General features: G+C 40.0%; 2 protein-coding genes across 7 annotated transcripts in view; one reads left to right on the top strand and one right to left on the bottom strand.

The window, feature by feature from the left end:
* XPOT (exportin for tRNA) overlaps positions 1–25,296 on the top strand; it is a 175,880-nt gene that overhangs the window by 21,323 nt on the left and 129,261 nt on the right. For 3 of the 6 annotated variants that reach the window (XM_069584743.1, XM_069584739.1, XM_069584740.1), the window contains exon 2: positions 2,855–2,916. The exons of the other annotated variants lie outside the window; for them this stretch is intronic. The gene's annotated coding sequence lies outside the window, so the exon portion shown is untranslated. The remainder of the gene's footprint in view (positions 1–2,854; positions 2,917–25,296) is intronic. 6 annotated transcript variants of the gene reach the window in all.
* The window catches only part of C3H12orf56 (chromosome 3 C12orf56 homolog), an 86,858-nt gene continuing 74,992 nt past the window's right edge, over positions 13,431–25,296 (bottom strand). Inside the window, exons 10-13 of the mRNA XM_069584746.1 lie at positions 22,765–22,839; positions 22,168–22,242; positions 19,150–19,328; positions 13,431–16,026 (exon numbers count right to left, since the gene is read on the bottom strand). Coding sequence (XP_069440847.1) covers positions 15,900–16,026; positions 19,150–19,328; positions 22,168–22,242; positions 22,765–22,839 — 456 coding nt within the window. The 3' untranslated portion in view covers positions 13,431–15,899. The remainder of the gene's footprint in view (positions 16,027–19,149; positions 19,329–22,167; positions 22,243–22,764; positions 22,840–25,296) is intronic.

The raw sequence follows: 25,296 nt of genomic DNA, 5'->3' as shown, positions 1-25,296 counted from the left end.
AAAGTTACTGTTATTCAAGCCTCATTCAAACGCTACTTCCTTCATGAAGATTTTATTGATGATCTCAATAAGGTAAAACCAAGCCTTTTTGCCTTCTAACTCATAAAACTCTGTACCTCCTGGTCATTTATTCTCGACTATTTTATCACAAAATTATCTCTATAGTTAATGTTTTACAAGCTTGCCATATAGTAATCTTGAAGATTGGCACTGGGCCTCATTCATCTTTACAGTAACTTGCCCATAGTTGATACTCAGTAATTGTTGTTGTTATTCAGCCACTCAGTTGTGTCCAACTTTTTGTGACTCCATGGATTGCAGCACGCCAAGCTTCCCTTTCACCATCTCCCAGAGTTTGCTCAAACTCTTGTCCATTGAGTCAGTGATGCCATCCCACCGTCTCATCCTCTGTCTCCCCCTTCTCCTGCCTTCAATCTTTCCCAGCATCAGGGTCTTTTCTAATGAATCGGCTGTTTGCATCAGGTGGCCAAAGTGTTGGAGCTTCAGTTTCAGCATCAGTCCTTCTAATGACTATTCAGGATTGATTTCCTTTAGGATTGACTGGTTTGATCTCCTTGCAGTCCAAGGGACTCTCAAGAGTCTTCTCCAACACCACAGTTCAAAAGCATCATTTCTTCAGCATTCAGCTTTCCTTACGGTCCAACTCTCAAACATCCATACATGACTACTGGAAAAACCATAGCTTTGACTATGTGGGCCTTTGTCGGTGAAGTAATGTCTCTGTTTTTAATACACTGTCTAGGTTTGTCATAGCTTTTCTTCCAAGGAGCAAGTGTCTTTTAATTTCATGACTGCAGTCACCATCTGCAGTGATTTTGGAGCCCAAGAAAATAAAGTCTGTTACTGTTTCCATTGTTTCTCCATCTATTTGCCATGAAGTGATGGGACTGGATGCCATGATCTTCGTTTTTTGAGTGTTGAGTTTTAAGCCAGCTTTTTCACTGTCCTCTCTCAGCTTCATCAAGAGGCTCTTTAGTTCCTCTTTGCTTTCTGACATTAAGGTGGTGTCATCTGCATATCTGAGGTTATTGATATTTCTCCCAGCAGTCTTGATTCCAGCATTTGCTTCATCCAGCCCAGCATTTTGCATGGTGCACTCTGCATATAAGTTAAATAAGCAGGGTGACAATATATAGCCTTGACATATTCCTTTCCCAATTTGGAACCAGTCCATTGTTCTATGTCGGTTTTAACTGTTGCTTCCTGACCTACATACAGGTTTCTCAGGAGGCAGGTAAGATGTTCCGGTATTCCCATCTCTTTTATAAGAATTTTTCAAGTTTGTTGTGATCCACACAGTCAGAGGCTTTAGCATAGTCAATGAAGCAGAAGTAGATGTTTTTCTAGAATTCTCTTGCTTTTTCTATGATCCAGTGGATGTTGGCAGTTTGATATCTGGTTCCTCTGCCTTTTCTAAACCCAGCTTGAACATCTGTAAGTTCACAGTTCACACACTGTTGAAGCCTGGCTTGGAGAATTTTAAGCATTACTTTGCTAGCGTGTGAAATGTGTGCAATTGTGTGGTAGTTTGAACATTCTTTGGCATTGCCCTTCTTTGGGATTGGAACGAAAACTGACCTTTTCCAGTCCTGTGGCCACTGCTGAGTTGCCATATTTGCTGGCATATTGAGTGCAGCATTTTAACAGCATCATTGCTTAGGATTTGAAATAGCTCAGCTGAAATGCAAAAGCAGGAACTCAGTAATTAGTTGTTGAAATAATTATAGTATTCAATTTTACTAATGCTGTACTGTGAACCCCAGAAAATTTTTTAGCAGTTTTCTTAATAGAATATAAATGTTGTTCTCATAAATGGACACTGTTTAAACTCCCAAATAGATTGGAGTTGTATTGATCAACATTTTCTTTCTAGTAATTCTGTAAAGGATTGGAGCCCTCATTAAGACAAAAGGACTCTCCCTGTGTTTTAAATGATCATGGACTTAATTCTTTTAGTAACGTCATTAAAATTTATATCTTGTGTTCCTCAGAGAAGATCTTTTGCATGTTTTTTTTTCCTCAGTATGTGTGTATCATTAAATGTTAATTCATCTAATCTTTCAGTTCTGTTGTTCTCACCTGTGTTACCTAAAGTTGACATTTCCATCCATTTATCCATTTACATGTAGGGCAAAGGTCTTCATGGAGACTTTTGGAGCTGTGCTTTCTGCATATTATTAAACATTTTTTCTACAAATGACCTCGTCTTGACACTTAATAATCAAACTAAAAATTCTCCCCCAATTTTAAATAGTTAGCTACCACCATATGCAGAGATTGAAGAGAGAGGAGATGAAGCACAGATTATCCAAGAATTAAGGCTGGAAGTGAACTGAAAGCTTCCCTCTTAAAAGCAAGCACAGCACTATGTGTTTTATTTCCTAAAACTTATAGTTCTCCTGAGGAAGGCATGTAATATCTCATTCAGAAGATTCTAAGGATTTAAGACAAAAGATGCAAAGAAGTGGAAAAAACTGTCCTTTTCAAAAATTTGGGATGGTCTTTATTCTGACCGCTACATGAGTTACAGTCCTAAATTATAACTTTCCAAGTCTCGTAAAAGCATTATTCCTAAAATAAATGATGCTTCAATCAAACCCTCACCAGTTTTTATTTTAAATGATATTCTTTTTACCACGCTTCTTCTGTTGCTTAGAGCCATGACTCTATGTCCTTTTTGTCACTCTCTCCCCATCTCATTTCCTTCTTTTCTAATCATATTTCTATCCTTTTTCTCATTCTCTTTATTCTAAGTTATAATGTATGTACTTAAAATACTTTTACATTTTTGAAGTAATTTCATAGTCTTCCTGTCTTAATTGATGTTTTTCAGAATATCCATTTCTTATTGAAAACATCTGTTGAGCATCTGTGATCAGCCAGATCCTGAGCTAGGTAAGGAGATATAATCATAAACAGATGATATAAGGCCCTTGTAAGGAGCTCATCATCACTGGAGATGGCATTTATTAAGTAAATAATAACATAACTTATTTGTCTAATAACTCAACGTCTATGATAGAGTGGAGTCAAAGGTAGCTTTACTGAGAAAGTGAAGCTGAATTTTGTGAATACAAGTATGAATGAGGTATGAAAGGGCTTGGCATGCTCCAGATAAAGAGAAAACGTGGGGGTGGAGAAGGATGGGAAAAAAAGAAGACCGATGTGGTAGGAAAATTTTGAGCCAAGGGTAGAGTGATTTGAGGGGAGGTAGGTAGGGACCAGGACATGTAATGCCACTATGGGCCAGGTTATATATTTTGGACTTAATCCTAAGAAAAATGAAAAAGCTATTGGAAAGTTTTAAATAAAAGGATGTAATCAGATTTTATTATTTTAAAAGTAACTGTGGAGAAATTTAAGATTCAGGAGACCTCTAAAAAAGCTATTGCTGTAACGTAGGTGTTAATGATATTGGTTTGGACTAGTAAAGATGGGAAGAAGTATGTGTTCTGAAATTCTATTGTGGACGGAATTCACAGGACGTCCCTGTGGATGAGTATAGATCTGTCCTGTCTAGAAACAGAGGGAGAGGTGAAATGACTTCTCTTGAGGCACAGGAATCTTACTCAAGATTAATTCATGATAATATAGTAGTTCATGATGGAAAGATGCAGAAAGAAGAGGAGGAGACTTCATCTTATTAGAATGTAAATGCCATGCCATGAAGTCAGGGGTTTTTAATTTCTTGTTTACTGTATCTCTAGCGGTTGGAATAGTGCCTGACACATACCTACTAAACAAATATTGGTGGAATGAATGCCTAGTGCCACAGTTACAGTACAGAAACTATCTAAGCAGTTGCCTTGGCCAAGACTCTAATTATAAGAAGAAAAATTTAGATTAAATTTACCGTCACACCTCACATTGCCTCTTTAAAGAGGTAATGAGAGAAAGCTTTGCTTTTGTTTATTTATTTACTTAATTGTCTGTTCCTGGCCTTGGTTGTGGTACACGGGATCTTTCGTTATGGCATGTGGGATCTCGGAGAAGGCAATGGCACCCCGCTCCAGTACTCTTGCCTGGAAAATCCCATGGACGGAGGAGCCTGGTGGGCTGTAGTCCATGGGGCCGCTAAGAGTCAAACACGACTGAGCGACTTCACTTTCACTTTTCACTTTCATGCATTGGAGAAGGAAATGGCAACCCACTCCACTGTTCTTGCCTGGAGAATCCCAGGGACGGGGCAGCCTAGTGGGCTGCCGTCTATGGGGTCGCACAGAGTCGGACACAACTGAAGCGACTTAGCAGCAGCAGCAGCATGTGTGATCTAGTTCCCTAATCAGGGATCAAACCTGGACTCCCTGCATTGGGAGCGTGGAGTCTTAGCCCTTGGACCACTGGGGAAGTCCCAAAGCTTTGTTTTTAAATCATGGGATGCTGGAGAATTTCAGCTAAGCAGCCAGCTGGTCTATAGGAATAAAGATGGACAAAATACTTGCCTGGGCAGCTCGGCTGGGACCAGGTGAAGGTCCTCGAAGCCTGGTGGCTTTGCAGGACCTCACTGTTGGAAACCACAAAGAATCTGAGTGTATCTGAGTGTGTGGGCTAAATTCCTGACTTTATAAACGGAAATTCATCATTGCTTATATCACACATCTGTGAGACTTATAGATTGCCTCATCAGCAGGACCCAAGAACAAAAGCCTGTCTACAGTTATCTTCCAGCTCTCCTAAACTGAATTTTCCAAGTTGAAATAGCCGAGTCTACTAGTAAACTTCTGAAAGCAGCCAGTTCATCTGGTGTCTACTGCAGAGGCTGGAAAACTGCCACCTGTGGGAACAGTTAGCCTGCAGCCCATTATTTACTTTTTAACAGCTTTATTGAGATATAATTCACATGCCCTACAGTTGCCCTTTTAAAGTGTACAGTTCAGTGGGTTTTTGGTGTATTTATTGAGTTGCACTATCTTCGCCACAATTGATTTCATAACATTTTCATCACATATCCCCAGAAAACCCTCACCCATGAGCAGTCCCTCTCCCTGTTCACCAAAACCTGCCAGCCCTCGTATTCTTTTTTTTGTTTTTTGTCTATAGATATGCATATTCTGGACGTTTCTTATAAGTGGAATCATACAGTAGGTGGTTTTTTTGCAACTGGCTTCTTTCACTTAGCACGTTTTCAGGATTCATCCAGGTTGTGGCACAGCAATGCTACTTACTTTCTTACTGCCAAGAGAATGAAATGGATGTTTCCACACTTTGACTATGATGAATAATGCTGCCATGAACATCTGTGTATAGTGTTTTGTGTGGACATATATTTTCATTTCTCTTGGGTATATACGTAGGAGTGGAATTGCTAGATCATATATAACTCCCTGCTTAGATGGTTGAGAAACTGCCAAACTGTTTTCCAAGGCTGCTGTGATATTTTATAATTCCCACAGTAATGTATGAGGGTTGCAGCTTCTGCATATTCTTGCCAACACGTGTTATTATTTGTCTTTTTGATTATAGCCATCAAGGGGTGAGGAATGATATCTCATTAGGTTTTGTTTTGCATTTCTGTAATTTACAGCTTATTTTTATACAGTGTGAAAACTATGAATGGTTTTTACATTTTTTTAATGTTGAAAAAATCAAAAGAAGAATATTTATCTGAAAATTTCAATTTCAGTGTCTATAAATAAAGTTTTAGGGAAATACAGTCTCACCAATTTATTTTGTATTGTCTGTGGCTCCCTGCAACAGAACTGAATAGTTACAACATTGACTGTGTGGCCTGCAAAGCATAAAATGTTTACTGTCTGTTCATTTACAGAAAATATAGTTGGATGAGACTTGTCTACAGTGTAGTTGATGAGACTGCAAAGAATCTAGGATAGGAAGGAGGAAATATCACTGCCCAGTAGAAATGGATTTTTAAAAAATAAAAATAGGGGATGCAAACGAGCAGAACAAGGGAGCAAATTAGGATGTTATTGGTCTTAGGGAGACTACCATATTTTCACTTGAGTCATTATTATAAGATCCTTCCAAATCTGGGCTCTCCACATCTTGCAGTTCTCTCCCAGAGTTCTACTCCTAATCTACTGCTCTGGTTATATATTGTTCATCAGAAACCTCCAGGGATGTCCCATGCCTGCAGACGTCTTCTTCAGGAACACTTAGCCAGTGTCCCACATGATCTGCCACAACTTAATTTTCTGACGCTTACCTTCTACCGAAGATGTGCATGTGCTGAGTCGCTTCAGTCATGTCCAGCTCTTTGCGACGCCATGGACTGTGGCCTACCAGGCTCCTCTGTCCATAGGATTCTCCAGGCAAGAAGGCTTTACGACTGAGCCACTGGGGAGGCCTCTGCTGGAGACACCTCACCTGAATTTCAGGATTCTGTGCCTTCACTCATACTTTCTTTTCTACTTGGAATGCTTTTCTCTTCTCCAAATCCTAGACACATTTTATTATTATCATAGAGTATTTCAAGCACACAGAGAAGATAATAATATAGGGATATCTGTGCACTCATCACCAAGCTTTGTCAAATCTTTTGCCATCTTTAGTTTGAAAAAAAAATTACACATTTATGAAACAATATTACCCACGTAGATACTTTTAAAATCTCCACAAATACTAAATCTTCTAAGTTCGGCCTTGTTAATGAACCCAATCAGAATTAAACTTCTTTCTGTGATTTCTTGTAACCCTTTCTTTATACCTGTACCATCTGACTTATTCTACCCTTATAATATCTTCTTTAAGTGTTCCTTACTGTTATCATTCCCATAGAGTGGTACAAAGATGATTTTAGATAGTCCAAGGTAAAGGCATTTGAAATTTTTAGAATTGTGTTTATTTAAAAATGCATATTAGAAATATGTAAGCACAAGTATTTAAATATATATATCTAGAACATCAACTCCATGATTTCCCAGATACTCTAAACTAGGTAGAGGTACTAGAAATGGTGTTAGAAAAATATGGAGTAAATAATGATGTTAGAAAAATATGGAGTAAATGATGTTAGAAAAATATGGAGTAAATAAAAATACAGATGATATGGCAAAAGTTTTGAAGGTTGTACTCAGTTTAGCTTAGAGAATTTAGCTTTTTAGAACAGAGACCCAGTTTTATTAATTTTTGTACATCTTAAGTATCCAACTAACTCCAAATTAGTCCAACTAAATCCAAACTCTCTGGGACAGCAAGATCCCTGAAAATTGTGTGAAACCTCCCAAACCTCTGACAGACCACATTTAGACATTGTCGCCACATTAAGTATCCCCAGCACATATGCCAAGGACAGATGGTGCTTTTTCCCCCCCTCTCTCTTCCCTGTCCATTATGACAAGTTGCTCCAGTTGGGGCTTGATAAATATGAAATAATGCTAATAATCGTCGTCATCTGAAGGAATGGAACTCAGAGTTGCCAGAATGCTGTCATTAGTATCCACTTCAACAGACCAGTCTCAGCAAATTTGTCTATGGGGCATTGTAGAGAAATTTTTCTCCGCCTCCTTGAAAATCACTATTTTGTGGCATCTTTTCATTATTGCTAACACAGAACCATCTGAAGTCACATTGGCAACTGAATTTGGTCTTGAGACTTGGCGGTGAGGAATCATTTTGTTGTGTAGCAAGCCCAAAGCATCATGCTAGCCAAATTATGTCATACAGTTACAAAACTGCTGTCCAGTCTTCCAGCTTCTCTGAGTAAATGTGGCCTTCTCAGAAGTTTCACCCCTCCTACCCAAAAATGACCTTGTATGCTCTCAAATATCAGAGAATCCTCAGTGTGATGAAATCTTTCACTCTATATATTAATATTTCCTTTTTTACAGCCTGTGTTTTGAGGTGGTGTTTTGTTAATGTGGGGGATTCAGGGGAACCCCTGACACTTCTGAGTCACAAAAGAAGATCAGAACATATCAAAAGTTTGGTTGAACCCCCGAAGCTTTACTCTTATTAGACTGGATATGCTTCTCAACAAAGCCCGAGAAGCTTCTCTAAGTAGGTTTAACTTTTGCTTCTTAACTACCACTGCTAAGGCAGTGATCCTAAAATTCCACACTGAGACTGGCTTCTAACCAGGGTACAGATATAACCTTATTACTTTATCATCCAAATGAGGACACTATTGAAAATATAGCAGAAGTGCTGGGGGGTGGGGGGGAAAGCGTAAACCATCCAGGGACACCATGATGTTAAGTCACCATACTTAAAACATTGTGAGCCCTTTAGCCTCTGCAGCAGAGCCTCTCAAATTGGGGTCTTGGCTTCAGCTTGAAAGTCTGTGGAGTGTCTTAGGAAGTTTAAAGTTTCATTTTTATTTCAGTGGAATGCCTGTGTTTGCATTGTTTATGTTGGGCCACTGTTTGTCCCTAAGTGGGGGAACTTTGAGTGTCCTCAGCCAGAAAGAGAACAGAGGCAGGTACTTCCCTGGTGGTCTAGTGGTTAAGACTTCTTCGCCCTCCCAATGCAGGGGGCACCGGTTTGATCCTTGGTTGGGGAACTAGAATCCCACATACCGCGGGGCATGGCAAAAAATAAATAACACTGTGGCTATGTAAATCAACCATATTTCAAAATTTTTCTTTTAGTTTAAAAGAAAATTTTCAAAAATAGCAATACATTGGGGAAAAAAAAGAACACAAGCAGATTTCAAACATAGTGAAATGTTCAAGCCAAGGGGCAGTCCGAGGTTAGCGTGGCCTATACATAAAGATGTGCAGTAGTTCTGAAGAGCACAGTGAAATGTGACGCCAGGAGCCTGGAGAACTTAAGGGCCTTTGTGATACATTCTACCATCTTCATTTTGCGAGGAGAGGTGTGTTTGAGCAAAACATCACATGTGACATTGATATTAATTTACATTTAATTTTGTAAACTTTTAAACTATACATTTGTGCTGATTTTATAAGAACATATGGGGGCTTCCCAGATGGCTCAGTTGGTAAAGAATACACCTGCAATGTAGGAGTCACAGGAGCCGCAGGTTCAATCCCTGGGTTGGGGAGATACCCTAGCAGAGGACATGGCAACCCACTCCAGGATTGTTGCCCGGAGAATCCCCCAGAGGATGACAGAGGAGCCTGGTGGGCGTCAGCACACGGGGTCACAAAGAGTTGGACACGACTGAAGCGACTGAGCACAAAAGAACAGTTTTCTCACACCTAGATTTATGTGAGTACATATTAAAGAAGGCTGACAACAAAAATTAATTTAATTTTGAAGATGAGCAGGAATTAAAAGTTCATCAATCAAAACTCCTAGAGCAATTGTTTTTCTGTCTTCCTTGTCCAATTTTGCCCCCTGGTGGTTATAGTTGGGAATAGATGTAAAATGTTTAGTTGCTGTTTGGCTCTTGCGACCCCCATGGACTGTAGTCCACCAGTCTCCTCTGTCACTGAGATTTCCCAGGCAAGAATCCTGGAGTGGTTGCCATTTCTTTCTCCAAGGGATCTTCCCTACCCAGGAATAGAACCCAGGTCTCCTGCGTTGGCAGGTGGATTCTTCATGGAGCCACCTGTGAAGCCCCGGGATATAAAATACTCCCTTTATAAATGTGTCCTTTCCAAATTCATTTGCAGGTTAGCTGTGCTGAAGACAGAGTAATTTCCATGTAGGAACAATGTTCTAAATAATGGCTAATATTGCAGAATAGCCCGCAAAACCCCTCAGTGGCCCTCTTCCACTTGATCTACACCCTCCACCTCCTGTACTGCCCTGCTGCTTCTGCTAAGTCACTTCAGTCATGTCCGACTCTTTGTGACCCCATGGCCTATAGCCCACTAGGCTCCTCTATCCATGGGATTCTCCGCAAGAATACTGGAGGGGGTTGCCATTTCCTTCTCCAGGGGATCTTCCCAACCCAGGGGTTGAACCTGTGTCTCTTTTGTCTCCTGCATTGGCAGGCGGGTTCTTTACCACTAGCACCACCTGGGAAACCTCTACTGTCCTCCTTGCTGGCGAAACAAATCACTAACCACTGTCACTACCATTGTCACTAACTACTCCGTCTGCATCACCACCACAAGTAGAAAGAGGAAGGAAGGGAATTAGTGGCTCCATCAAATCCGACATCTTTATTTATAGGCACAGCTTATGCCCTGAAATCCTACACCTCTCCTCGGGTCTTCAAAGGAGTGGACCGCCCAGAGGGAAATTTAACGGTCCCCTTTGCCTCTCAGAATCTGAGGGCAAATATTAATCTTGCTTTCTTTTCTCTTGTTCCACCTCTAGCCCCTCTTAGTTCTGCAAAGTCCCCTTCCAAGTAGAAGACAACAAGAAAGGAAAAGAAAAATAGAAAAACAAAAGGAAAGAAAAGAAAACCCTTTGCCCCAAGGTTTTTCCTAAACCTAGAAGCCAGAGATCTCTGATATATAACCAGTACACCTTCAAAACCTTATCTCCTCCATGTTGTATAACTTCCTTATCAGTCCCTTCTAGGGACTGGCTCAGAGAGCAAGGGTTGAAGGCAGAAGCAGTCTTGGTCCTCTTGGTGTTCATCATACACATCATAAGTGTCAGCACTTATGTGGTCAGCTGTTATTTGTGCTGTGAGATTCCAAGGGTTCCTCCCCAGTAAGGCACAATGACAGTGTGGACCCTGTTGTGCTTAGACAAATATAAATCCCATTTTAAAAGGATGAGAATTCTGTGGAATACTGTCTAATCCATTTAAAATGACAAAAGGGAAAATGATTTTATGATTTTAGCCATGTTTAGTCAACTTTTAAGGACTTCCCTGGTGGCTCAGACGATAAAGCATCTGTCAACGAGGAAGATCCGTGTTTGATTCCTGGGTCGGGAAGATACCCTGGAGAAGGAAATGGCAACCCACTCCAGTACTATTGCCTGGAAAATCCTGTGGATGGAGGAGCCTGATAGACTACAGTCCATGGGGTCACAAGGAGTCGGACACGACTGAACGACTTCACTCGCCAACTTTTAGAAAAAAGTTGGAAGAACAGATAAGTAAAATACTTAAGCTGGTTAGAGTGCTTGATTGCGGCAAATGATTTAATTTGGAATTACACTAACATTGATAGAATGCTGTAAATGTATTTAAAATAAATGAAAATGTCCTTGTTCTGTTTACCCATTGCTACATAATAAACCACCCCAAAACTTAGAGGCTTAAAATAACACTTTTTTTTTTTTTTTTAAAGATAAGCTCATAGGAACAGAGGGTAGAAAGTGGTTGCTAGGGGCTGGGATGGGGAAATAGGGAGAGGTTGATACTTCTCCAAACTTTTAAGGGTATAAACATTTTCAATTATGAGATGAATAAGGTCTGAGTACCTGATGTATAACATGGTCACCATAGCTGATAACACTGTATTATATAATTGAAATTTGCTAAGACAGTAGAACTTAAATGGTTCCCCTCCCCCTTAAAAAAAAAAAAAAAGGTACCTATGGGAGGTAAGGGATGGATTAACTTGAGTGGGGGTGGGGGGTGAGGGTGGGGAAAATCCCTTCACAGAGCACAAGAATATCAAATCATCACATTGTTTACTTTAACTACCTTACGGTTTTATTAGTCAATTATACCTCAGTAAAGCTGGAAAAAATCCAACCCTTTATTATGTCTCATAATTTGTGGCTTGCCTGGGAGCTTCTTCTAGAGCTCTCACTTGGGGCCTTTTCACGAGTTTGCTGTTATGTGGCAGCTCGGGCTGGCGCTCCTGTCTGTGGTCTCCTTCTACATGTTTCTTTAGCCCATGCTTTCAACTCAGCATAGAAGAGGCACTTTGTAGAATAGCCAGATATTGGGATAGCACTATCCCAGATGTTGGGATATAGTCATGAATGCGGGCCAGACTCTCATGAAGCTTACATTCTTAAACTGCATTGCAGAACACAGGTAAGTAAACAAATACAAAGTGAGGCAAGTGATTGGGAGGCCACTTTGGAGTGATCAGAAAAGCCCTCTTTGAAGTGACACTTGACGGTCTGAGGGGGGGAAGCATTTGCTAGTGCAAGTGTCCAAGCCTTGAAAGAACTTGGAGGTTTAAAGGAAAACCATAAAAGGCCCATGTATTTAGGGAGCAGTGAGTGAGAAGAGTGATTGGATTAGGTCACAAAGGTAGTCAAAGGTCAGGTCATTAAGACCTGAAAGCCATGGTAAGGACTTTGGATTTCATCTTGGGTAATGAGAAGAGGTTTAAAGTCATAAATTGTATTGATTTCCTTGTTCAAAAGAATAGTCCACTCTCACCTTAGAGAAGGGTTTTGTAGGAGTCAGGGGTGAAAACAAGGTAATGAAATAGTTTATTGCATTCGGTAATGGAGGTTTGGACAAAAGTAGAGCAATTATGAGAAGTCAGTAGATTATTCATATATTTTGAAGGAATTTCCAATAAGCGCTGCTGATGGATTGTGTTTGGAGGATGAAGAGAAAGGAGAAGACACAAAAGCCTCCCAACTGTCTCTTTTGAGTGGAAGGGTGAATGAAGTGAAATTCACTGAGGAGGGGCAGACTGGTGCAAGAACAGATTGCTTCATTTGGGGAGAAGGCAGGAAAGGAAATTTTAAATTCTGTTTGAACATTTTAAATTATATTATGCCCACTTAATAATTTGTAATTGAACTGTTAATACATGATTTAAGGTTCATCCAAATCCGTGCAAGAATAAGCCATGTTATAACAAAATGCCATACTACCTGGGAAATTAGAATTAATGACATGTATTTAAAGAATAAGTTCTTAACGTGAGTTAGTGTTTCTGTTAGGATAATTGCTACCATCGATTGAAGGGGGTTTTATTTGAACCATATGAGATTGCAGATATTGATAGTTTTGAACTTGAAAATGGCAGTGCCATATGGTTTGTCTGTGTATTCTGGCCATAGAACTACTTGTTTACATATGAATGAATGAATATTCACAAAAACCCTTAAGGCAGACTTTCTATTAACTTATGCTTGACAAAATGGAAGTTCTGAAAGAAGTTAAATAACCTGCCAAAAGTCTGATAACAAGTAGATGGGCAAGAATCAAAACAAGGTCTTGCTGACAAAGCATCTGGACTCTCGGTCACAAGTTATACCACCCCTATTTCCAGCCAGAATCATTCTACCTTCCTCCCAATGTAAAAATCTTCAGATCCAAAAGACAGATATACAGGCACAGAGTGCTTGGTCTGATGGGATGAAGAATTGCTGACTGTCTTCATCCTACAGGGAGCCAAGTTCAGGTGGAACTTACAAGTCAGTATTGCATTTTAGAAGTAAATACAGTGAACAAGAGAAATCAGAGTGAGTTAATACTATTAAAGGTTGCTCAGAAATTCCCATTAAATTCATTTTTTCAAGAAATTTCCAGCTTCTCTTCTGCATTTATCACTGAAACCTCTCTACTATACAAATACATTAAATAGAAAACAAGTGAGTCTAACCTCAGAGAAAATATAATGCCACTGGCTGAAACATATCACCAGTCAACAAGCTGTGACCACTTTTAGCAAATGCCTTAGAACATGTTTAATACCATACTTACTACCATACTCAGGCATTTCTATACACTGAAAAATGGTGAGTGAGAGTCAGTATGGAAATAAGTAAAATACATCATCAGTCAGAGAGACTTTAGGCTTTTCCCTCTTAACATAGTTTCTGGATTATCTAGATTTCAGTAAAATGAACAAACTCTTCATATGTGTATTCTCACCCTGTCTGTGAATCAATTAGGAACACTATAAGGACAGAATGGCAAAGTCTGCTTGATCAGTTAGTAATTAGCTGTTTAAATCAAAGGTTAAAAAAAGTTTACATGACTGAAAAGCTTTCTGTCCACCCTTGGGAAGAATATTTCCCACGCAGCTCTTGCATTGTGAATGTCAATTAGAGTCTACAGTCCTTGGTGATGAGCAGTAGAAATAGTCACCTAATGAAATCATACTCCTGCTAATATAAAATTGAATTTTCAGTTTAATAATGAAATGAATCTGTTCTTCAATGCTGTATAGATTGGGGGCTGAGTATAATAGCTAGTCCCCAAATTGGTCCTGGAAATAAGGGAAGCACTTATTAATCTCTAAGTTCTCAGCCAGCTTTGATAGTAGTTTAATAAGTACCCAAACCTAAAACTTCCTGGGTGGCTCAGTGATAAAGAGTCTGCCTGCCATTTCAGGAGATGCAGGAGACATGGGTTTTATCCCTAGGTGGGGAAGATCTCCTAATGGGGAAAATGGCAACCCACTCCAGTATTTCTTGCCTGGATAATCCCATGGACAGAGGAGCCTGGCAAGCTACAGTCCACGGGGTCACAAAAAGTCAGACGTGACTCAGCAACTGAGCATGCATACACTGAATCTTTACTGCTTCCACATACCATCTTATGTGCCTAAGCAATACCTTTTCATTTAAATCTAACAGCCCTCTGGGATAGGTTATATTTTTGTTTTGATTAGGGCTTAGAGATGTTTAACTTCCCAAGGTCCAAAACTAATGGGAGAGAAGAGGCAACACAGACAAGAAGGCACGTGGGAAAGAGACCCCCAAGCCCTCTCTAGAGCCTCGCCATGCCTAGCCCAGAGCCAGGGCACTGCCTGGAAGCCGAGGCAGAGCTGAGTCAGTGCTCTTGTCACTCTGCAGGCTCCGCACTCATCAGTAGTCAGCCTACTGTCCCATCATTTTTCCAGTTTCAAGTGTTGCTTGCCTTTGTCTTAAGAATCTTTTCAAATTCTCCTGTTTAACCATCTCTTGGGAATAACCCCTTATCTGACAGCCCGGGACACTCATAAACACCATTTTGCTCCCTTTCTGTCCCTAGATTGGAAAGCAGAAGACTTATAACCTTGGATGGGTGACAGTGCAGAAGGCTCAGACACTTTCTGGGGCAATGGTATGACAGCCAGGAGGAAAATGCTTAGTCCAAAGAAAACAGCGTTGTTGAAATCAGTGTACAACCAGGCACTGAGCCAGGGTAGCAGAGGAATGCACTGCCCATTACAGAATGCTAAGAAGTGTCTCATCACAGGCAGAGAATGTCAGAGCTGGAAGAGAACTTGGAGAAAAAGTTCTACCTTTAGCCTTCCACATAGGAGAGGAGGCCCTGAAAGGAGATCTGGCTTTCTCCAGGTCAAACAGCTGGTTAGTGGCTTAGCCAGAACCAGGAATCAGATATCCCGAGTTTAATTTTCTCTCCACTGCACAGCACAGGCAAGTCTGGCTTGGGAGCCCTTTCTTTGGTGCTGGATTCTTCTCTGATTCTCCCTTAAGTAAGTTGAATGCAGGACCCAGTTCCTGAGTTCTTAGAAACGCAAATCCAATAGCTCAGCAGGGATGCCAAAGTGAAGGTTTTTGTTGGATTAGTTTACTGCCATAAGATATAGTAAGACATTTTAGAAATAACTGGAAGAACCACAACTGCTTATAGACAGTTTCTCTTTCATAGAAATGCTACAAGACTGCTCTCATTAGCTCCAGGTTTGTTTAAGAGAGGCAGAATGCATTTAGTTTTGTTGAAGCAAGTCTAAGCTGCTTTCCCCATGATAAATGAGGAACTGACCTTTCTTACAGCTATACCTATGTTCTTCTGCTCCTTCTTCCATGAATACTTACATCACTAGAATTTTTACAGCTGGTGTCATCCTGTTGCCCAATATTTACACTCCTCGCAATTTATTTTTGGATATGTCAGTGGCTTCATGCCAGTCACCATTATTACACCAAAACTCATCAGGGTGCACTTTCTACACTTCTTCATAGGTTTCTGTTTCTTTTATGTCTTAAACTTTTTCTTTTAGAAAAATGCTAGTCTTCAGCAACACTTTATGTCATTGTATTGAACAGTTTCTTTTTAAAGACTTCTCTTGGAGAGGTATTGAGGGAACCTTCAAATAAGATCTTTTTTGTAGAATACAGGAATAGCTGTATTTCTAATAAATATTAAGTTGACTTCCAATTAACATTTTATACTCTTATTAATGTTTCACAGATTGTTTCTGTTCAACCAGTTTCAGAACTTCATGGAAAAGTTGAGTGGTAGGTTGGGTAATAGGGTAACATAATGGGAGCCTTTTTTCCAATGCTGGCATGTGAATAAAATACCTGCAAATCATAAAAAGAAACAAAATAGCGAGCTTTAAAAATAAGACTTTTCACACCAGTCACATCATTAAATACATACTTACTGGCATAGGGCTGTTGAGTGTGGGAGTTTAACCCACCAGACTGCCAACATTTAGCCCTCCAATCTCCTCCATTTGTGACCTAGAAGACCTCTGATATGTGAGCCTTTCAGCTCACTGAAGCACTTTACTTCAGCAAAGAGAGTGAACTGCATTAATAATGTATCAGTTATCAAAGCATCAATAAGGAAGCTAGGCCTGTCCTCACCACAGTATGAGCTGAGACTCTTGCTTCTCGTTTTCACGGCCAGACACAGCGGGGAGTTTAAATGAGTCAAGCTGGGGTGAGTGAAGCTTGGCCCCCCACTAGGACCAAGTCGAGGGAAGAGGAGAGTTTGTCCCCACAGCCTCAGTGAAGTACAGTTGACCCTTGAACAACATGGGTTTGAACTGTGTGGATGGATCCACTTGGGCTTGGATTTTTTTTCAGTAAGTGTATATAAATATAGGTGTAGAACACGGCACAGACTTGTGTTGAAGTGGATCGCCTGTCCTTACATAGGCACAAGGCAATGCTTAATATAAAATTGATAATGTGTGAGTTCTCATAGTACTGTTTATAACTGCTTTCAAAGACTTACATACCATACAGTATGCTTCTCTTTCTTGTAATTGGAGAAACTGTATCAGCCTATCACCACAGGTGTTTTTTTTAAGTAACAATGTTCCCAGTACTATATTATGAATATGGCTATAACACTGTGTGCCATAAACATTTTATTATGATTCATTCATTATTGTATAAGCCAGGTTACCATGAAGCGATCATATTGCTGCTGCTTTGTTACCAATGCATGAACCATTAGGCCTGTACATAAATATAAATTTCTTTTTCACATTATCTTTTCATTTCTTTTGCCTAGTGATTATAATATGTGTAACATCTACAGTGCTTTGTACCATTTAAGACAAATTAATGTAGATACTTATAGATAGACAGTTCATCTTTTAAAGACAACATGAACTTCCTGTATCAATAAATATGATTTTCTTGATAATATTTTCTCTAGCTGTCTTAATTGTAAGAATGCAGTATATGATACATATAACATACAAAATATATATTAATAAACTTTATGTTATCAGAATAGCTTCTGGTCAAAAATTGGCTATTCGTTAACTTTGGGTGGGGTCAAAAGTTATATATGGATTTTCAACTATGTGGGGTGTGGCATCCCTAGCTACAACACGGTTCAAGGGTCAGCTACTATAGGGAAAAACCAGGGAAGAGACAAAAGTAAGAAAATCTTTAGCTAGACTCTTGGACGGCTTCAAGCATTGCTTCTCAGCCCTGGACGCACATTAGCATCACCTAGAAAGTTTATTTTAAACACCAGTGCCCAGGCGCACCCCAGACAAACTGAACAAGTACAACATTTCTATATGTGAGACTTGGGTGTCACATGTAGGAAGGCTAACACTAAGGACAAAGAGAGGAGACAGTGGCAAACTAAACAGTGTGTTATCTGCCTAAGAGGGTAGCTGCTTTTGAGCCCTGGCCAACTATTTTCATGTAGGCATGTGCCACTATTGTTGCCATTGTTCTGATTTTTAAATGTAACTATTTTTAAGACATTGATTTATGTGACCCATGCTACAACATGGATGAACCTTGGAAACATCAGGCTAAGTGAAAGAAACCAGACACAAAGGCCATATGTTGTGTGATTCCATTTGTATGGAATGTCCAGAACAGGCAAATCCACAGAGACAGAGAGTAGATTAGCGGTTGCCGGGTGCTAGGGTGTGACAGCTTCATGGGTAACAGGCTTCTTTGGGAGTGATGAAAATGTTCTGCAATTAGATAGGAGTGGTGGTTGCACAACATTGTGAAATGTATTAAAAGCCACTGAGGGAATTCCCTGGTGGTCCAGTGGTTAAGACTCTGTGCTTCCAATGCAAGCGGCCTGAGTTCGATCCTGCATGCCACGCGGTGCAACCAAAACAAAAAAGTAAAAAAAAATGAAGCCTTGGCAGTTCCCTGGTAGTCCAGTGATTAGGAATCAATACTTTCACTGCTGTAGGCCTGGGTCAAAAAATAAAGTCTTTAAAAATAAAAAAGCCACTGAATTGCACCCTTTGAAATGTTTAAAATGGTGAATTTCATGCTATATGAATTTTACTTCAAAAAAAGTGAGGAAAAAATTAGGTCATGTGCACCAACTCATAGTGGGGCAACCAAAACCCTTTTATGGGAACCAGAATGGAACCTATGCTATAAAACCACATGGAGGAAAAACAGGATTGACACTGGCCTGTAAAATTTTTTAAAGCAAATCTTTAGGCCACACATGCCTTCCCAACCTTGTATGTCTGTCTCCATCCAAAGTAATAACAAAGCTACGCCTGCTGCACCCTTTTCATCTTAAGTTAGACACAACCTGGGTTTTGTTTTGTTTTTCCCTTTAAAGGTGCTAATGCAAAGCTATACCGCTAAGAGCATTTGGCTTTGCCGGCCTATAAATAGAAGTAGGAACCCCTGAGGTGCAGAACAAGCTGGCTGATGATGAAACAATGCTCTCTACTGTTCTTTCTTACTGTTTTGTTACTGAATGTAAGAGAAGGGTAAATGAAACAACAAAAAAGAAAACCCTAGTAACTGCATTCATCATTCCTCCTTTATCAATTGTTTTTCTTTCCCCCAATGACTGGGTTAATTCACAGTCAATTATATTGTCTCCTTCAGTAGGGTTTCTTACTTTCAGTTATTCACATGTTAAAATCATTACCAGTTCTGCAAAATAGATGCTGGTTGCGATAAAGACAGTGAGTGAGAAACAGTCCTTCCCAGAGAGCTTTGATGATTCACTGGTCTCTTCTGGCGTAGGAATGTACTTCAAGTGGCAATAGTTCTTAGACACCCCCCAACCCCAAATCCTACCTTATCACAGTAAGGTAACTATTTTATCAAAGTAAAATATTATTAAAAACAAACATTAGAATTTCCTACCTAATCTTCTAAATATTGGGTCGTGTTGTAGTTTTGCATGAAGATAAAAAATGAGTGGATTTTGTGGCAGATGAGAGTCAGACTTTTTCTTACCTGAATTCTTCTCTGTAATTGTTCCTAATATACTCAGCTAAAGTCTTGCTGTATTGCAGACAGCTCTTGAGGATGTAAAACTGCTGGTACAACAAAACCGCTCGGCCAGGACTTAGCAGCTGAAATGAAGCTGAAAGGCCCTTCACCACTTGTTTCACAATACTGGCCACGAAAGTAATCTAGGCAAGGGAAACACAGTTACACGCACGCTGCATGCCGCCTGCAAGGGCACCTGCTTAGCTGGAGTTTCCACTAGAAATCTAGGCTGAAGTCCTCGCCACCCCGACTCCCTGATGCCCTTGCATTGTGCTGTTTCTTACTAAATTAGTACTGAGAGAGCTCCAGACTACAGACCGACTGGGTTTGCCAGTTGCCCCCCTACCAACTGGATCAGAACCAGACCTGACTGTCAAAGGAGTTTGACTCCAAAGCAGGAGGAGAACATTGGAAGCATAAATTTAGGCTACTGTAAAAAACAGAAAGGAATACCACTGCCCTTTCAGGCTCTAACCAGAAGGTCATTCTGGATGCTCATTAAATTAGCACTAACAAAATTTGCCTTTTCTATTCACGTGGCTACTGACCCTTCCTAAGTAAGGCAGGTGATCTGAAGTTTCCCCAACCCAGATCCATTTACACATATTGACTAAATATTGTGTCAGGCAAATGCAGATTGAGATCAGAGAGTCTGGAGCAGGGAAACAAAGCAATGCCCATTGGGAATTAAATTTTTAATTTCTTTAGCATCTTGCTGTAATCAAGAAAGAGAATCAGCCAGAGCTGACTGTCCTGCAGGTATATTCAATGATTCCACCAGTTTCCCTGCTTGCAAATTTCTCTCAAATGGTCTGTTTCTACCCAGACTCTTTAGAAGTAGGTTAATACTGCAGTTTTTAACACTGTTAGTGGTCCCTTTGCCATCTTTCATCCTGACGTTCTTTATGGTCATAGGCTGGCCACATACTCAGCTCAGTTCCTTTGGTGAACTAACCCTAGAGGTTGACAAGAAAACTTTCCTGTCGCTTGGAGTTCTTAGGACCCCAGATTCCACACAGTAGTTTTGATGATGAGGTCTGCAAACACCCCACACAAAAAGTAAGGGTCTTGCATCGTGCACATATGAGCTACTGTTGCTGGGAGTGACTGTAACTTTACAACACTCTTTGAAGTGGGCCTGAGACTGGTTAGAGTCTATGTCTGCTAAAGGACTCAGATTCCTGGCTCAATCTCTATATAAGGCAGTTGGCTGTACTACTGACAAGTGTACCCTCCGACTGCAGTCAGGTTTTTATATATTTATGTCAGAGATCTGGCAACTGGATTCCGTAAGACAGACTCAACATCAAAATAGCTCAAAGCAGGAAACCACTGATGGTTAAAAGAAGCATGTTCATGTATGGAGAGAGAACAGAATACTACATGTCAATCCTCCATTAGCAACAAAAATTTAGTTTGTATTACTACCTTTTGAAAAGATTTCCAATTAAATCTATGTTGACTATACAGACAAATACATGAATGAATAAAGGGAAAGTAAGTTTGGGGAGATGAGAAGAGATTAATGGATAAAGCCTTTCTTAGAGTTAATTCAGCAGATATTTTATTTAACATCTATTATGTGCCTGGCACAAAACACAGAGCTCCTACCCTATGGCCCCTTGAGTTTGGGAAGAAAGACATTGTATCAATCATGATAGACTAGGTTATGTGATGGTAATAAATCTCGCAAAATATCAATGCTTTGTTTAACACAAGGAAGGTTCATTATTTGCTCATGCTGTATGTTCCTTAAGGATCAGTAGGGGTTTCTGCTCATTGTAGTCACTGGTCCACATTCCAGAACCATATGGAATGTTACTAGTCACCCTATCAGAAGGAAAAAAAAAGGCAGGAAAGCATACACTGGCTCCTAAACCTTTGGACAAGAAGTGACATAGGTTACTTCTGCTCACATTCCACTGGCCAAAGCAGAAACAGAGACCCACCTAATTTCAAGTTGGTAGGGAAGTGTACCGCTACTACTTGCCTGAAAGGAGAGAAACCAAGAACATATATGGACACTAATGGCTACCACAAGACAGAATCAAATAATAACACAAACAGTGTAGACTGCAACAATAACAAGTCCTGTGTAGAAAAGGAAAAAGTTGCCATGCTCTGACAATGTGTGCCCATGATGGAAGAATCTGATATAACCAGAATGGAAGAATCATCACCTCCACCCCACACAAGGAAGGGACACTGAGGCCTGAAGGATGAGGAGTTAATTAGGTGTAAAAAGAAGGAAAAAGTGCTTCAAGCAGACAGACAGAGGGAATGGTAAAGACCATGTGATGGAGTTGGGAGTATCAGGGTGGGCAGTGGGTATGAGACCCACATAGCTAGCAGAGTGAGGGACCAGAGGAGGCTTCAGGGTCATAACATGCACAGCCCTGTAGGCCATATTAAAGTTTTTAGTCTTCATTTGTTAGTCTTCATTTATTATGAGCACATGATTTAAAGCAAGTGATGACATAATCAGATTTTTTATTTTGAATAGATTCCTTTGACTGTAGTCTGGTGGAAAGATAGGACAGACCACGTAATGCAATTAGAGTGTCGAGGAGAGAGATGGTGATACCACAGACCAGGGTGGTGGCTGCCAGGACAGAGTGGCCACAGTACTAAAAGTGTCCTCATACTCACCAACTCACACTCACTGTTTAAGATGAAGGTTCATGTTTTTCACTTAATTATACAGCCAGCGTTTTAAAATTCTATTTTCTACATATAGCTTAGGGCTTTTCATTAAATAAAAATCACATTTAAGATGTTATTTCAATATCTTAAACATTCAGGCCCCAAATAGAAAAACATTTTGTTTTGACTAATAAAATTACCAAATGTACATTTTCTTCTGTTTTATAAACTTCTCCCCTTATAGAGAAATAGTCGTTAATTAGGTACAAGAGCATCTGTTTCATCAGCCTTTTTTGATCTGTTTCATCAGTTTTGTTTCTGCTTCTAGAAGGTACTTACTATGGGAGGACAACTTTGTAGAAACGACATTATCCAGCTAATAGCAAACTTTGTTGACTCCAATCCAAGATTTCCCTAAGAAAATGCGATGAAATAAGCAAGGTTATATTCATGAAGTTCAAACCTAGCTAAAAAGATACTCATTTTCAAATACATTTTATCCTGATTAATCAAATCTTTAAGATGAGTATTTAGGAACATAAGCTAGATGAACACTTAAGAACAATAGCAGTCCTATCATTTAAATCACCCAATATTGGAGATTATCTCTAAGACAAGCATTTTAATTATAGAATATATATATCATATAATAGGGCTTCCCAGGTGGCTCAGTGGTAAAGAATTAACCTGCCAATACAGGAGATGCGGGTTTGATCCCTGAGTTACGACGATCCCCTGGAGAAGAAAATGGCAACCCACTCCAGTATTCATGCCTGGGAAATACCATGGACAGAGGAGCCTTGAAGGCTACCATGCATGGGGTCACAAAAGAGTCAGACGTGACTTAGTGACTCAACAACAACAGTATATATCATATAATGATCATGACATATAAGATAATGACACAATATAGTATGTATAATAAAACCATTGTACCTGCTGAAAGACAAGAAGTATCTCATACAAAAGTGCTGTAGCTGTATCTGTATATTCCAGGATAAGCTTCTGTAACTAGAATTTTAAATAGTAATCAATGCAGTATCATTGGCAGAGCCAGAAAATAATCATTTCTTCTGGTTCTCCTTAGGTATTTATAAAAAGAATTTATGATCAATAGAAAGTATTAGTGTGGTTAATTTTCTTGTTCTGTTTGATTCAATCATTCTCAAAAAAGTGGCTCTCATAAAATGACTGCACATATAATAATGGCTAAGAAAGTGGGAAAAGAAGGAAAAGAAGATACGGCCTACAGAATAATACATGCAAAAAAATGCACACTGATTTGCAGTGTCATTCAGATCAACCATCCTGCTTCCTTTCAAGAATGTAGAAATATACTCCCCAGAATTGAAGTAGGAGATTCTCCAGGGAATTAAGTCTTATGCCCAACTTGAAGGATAACTCCTTCTGTGGTATGGGTAAATGTAAAGTTAGAGACATTTTGTTGTTGTTCTCAAGAAATTCAAACAGTTGGTGAAGCTGTCTCCTAGCCCACAGGCCACTTGGTGCATGGGAACTGTGTCTGTAGGCGTGCTACAGGCCCCACATTTTCCCTAACAGTATCCTTTGCAAGGAAGAGTTTTAGTTTGAAACCACCTGCTCTATTAGACCTTGGAACCAGAATTTATATAATCTGCTCATGGTTTCATTCATAGCCCAGGTGCAAAAGACGAGCAGGTCCGAAAACAGGAAATTCAGACCTGTCTGTACTACTCACTGGATGTTTTCATGTGGAAATATCAAAGGCAAATCAAATAAACTAATCTAAAACCAAGCTCATTATTTCCCCTTTAAACCTACTATTCTTGTTATAGCTGTTATTTGTCATCCAGGCCAGAATCTAAAAGTCATCTAATATTAACTCTTTATATTTTTATCAACTCAGTTTCCTAAAAATTTCTGGAATCTTTCCTCTTCACAATTACCATCCTCCTTTTTTCATTTATTTATTGAACAAACATGCATCAGACACAGTACTCATTGGAGTCCCATACTGTACTAATGGAGAGTAACAGAGACGTGGTTACTGCTCTGGTGGAATATACAAGGGCTTCCGTGGTGGCTCAGAGGATAAAGCGTCTGCCTGCAATGCAGGAGACCTGGGTTCGATCCCTGGGTCAGGAAGATCCCCTGGAGAAGGAAATGGCAACCCACTCCAGTACTCTTACCTGGAAAATCCCATGGACAGAGAAGCCTGGTAGACTACAGTCCATGGGATCGCAAATCTAGGGGGGAACAGATATCAATCTAATAATCACATAAATAAATGCACAGTTATACACTGAGACAAGAGCTGTGGAAGAAAGGCACAGGAAGTTAGGAGAGCTCTAAAAAGAAAGCCTAGTGTTGTTTGGGGGTCAGAGAAGGCTTGCTTCTTGGCCCCTATCATCCCTCAGCTGGACTACAGCACTAGCTTCTTAACACTTCTGTCAGTCTTGTTTCCATCCTCCTCTTTTATCCCTAATCCACTCATTCCAGTGTTGAAATTGGTACTGCAGATGCTCCATATACAGTCTGTAATAATATTTGATGTTATATTTGACCAATTAATTCCTGTCTCTTCAACCTATAAGGGCAGAAGTTGTGTCTATTTTGCTTTTTATTTGCAGCCTGCTGCCTAGAACACTGTTTAGCTTATAACAGACACTCAATAAATATTTATTGAATAAATGAGTGAATTTAAGACCTTTCTAAAACAGAACTCTGATTGTGTATTCAAGAACTATCAAATCATGTCCACCCTTTAAAGAAATTCGGTGTTGGCCTATTCAAAATAAACTAATAATAACCTGATTTATTCTCTCAGAGTAAGTACATTATCAGTTCAGTTCGGTCGCTCAGTCATGTCCGACTCTTTGCGACCCCATGAATTGCAGCACGCCAGGCCTCCCTGTCCATCACCATCTCCCGGAGTTCATTCAGACTCATGTCCATCAAGTCCGTGATGCCATCCAGCCATCTCATCCTCGGCCGTCCCCTTCTCCTCCTGCCCCCAATCTCTCCCAGCATCAGAGTCTTTTCCAATGAGTCAACTCTTCACATGAGGTGGCCAAACTACTGGAGCTTCAGCTTTAGCATCATTCCTTCCAAAGAAATCCCAGGGTTGATCTCCTTCAGAATGGACTGGTTGGATCTCCTTGCAGTCCAAGGGACTCTCAAGAGTCTTCTCCAACACCACAGTTCAATCGTATCAATTCTTCAGTGCTCAGCCTTCTTCACAGTCCAACTCTCACATCCATACATGACCACAAGAAAAACCGTAGCCTTGACTAGACGGACCTTAGTCGGCAAAGTAATGTCTCTGCTTTTGAATATACTATCTAGGTTGGTCATAACTTTTCTTCCAAGGAGTAAGCGTCTTTTAATTCCATGGCTGCAATCACCATCTGCAGTGATTCTGGAGCCCCAAAAATAAAGTCTGACATTGTTTCTACTGTTTCCCCATCTATTTCCCATGAAGTGATGGGA

Source organism: Ovis canadensis, chromosome 3 (genome assembly GCF_042477335.2).
Source record: "Ovis canadensis isolate MfBH-ARS-UI-01 breed Bighorn chromosome 3, ARS-UI_OviCan_v2, whole genome shotgun sequence".
Taxonomy (NCBI): Eukaryota; Metazoa; Chordata; class Mammalia; order Artiodactyla; family Bovidae; genus Ovis; species Ovis canadensis.
This window is presented reverse-complemented; position numbering and strand designations above follow the sequence as displayed.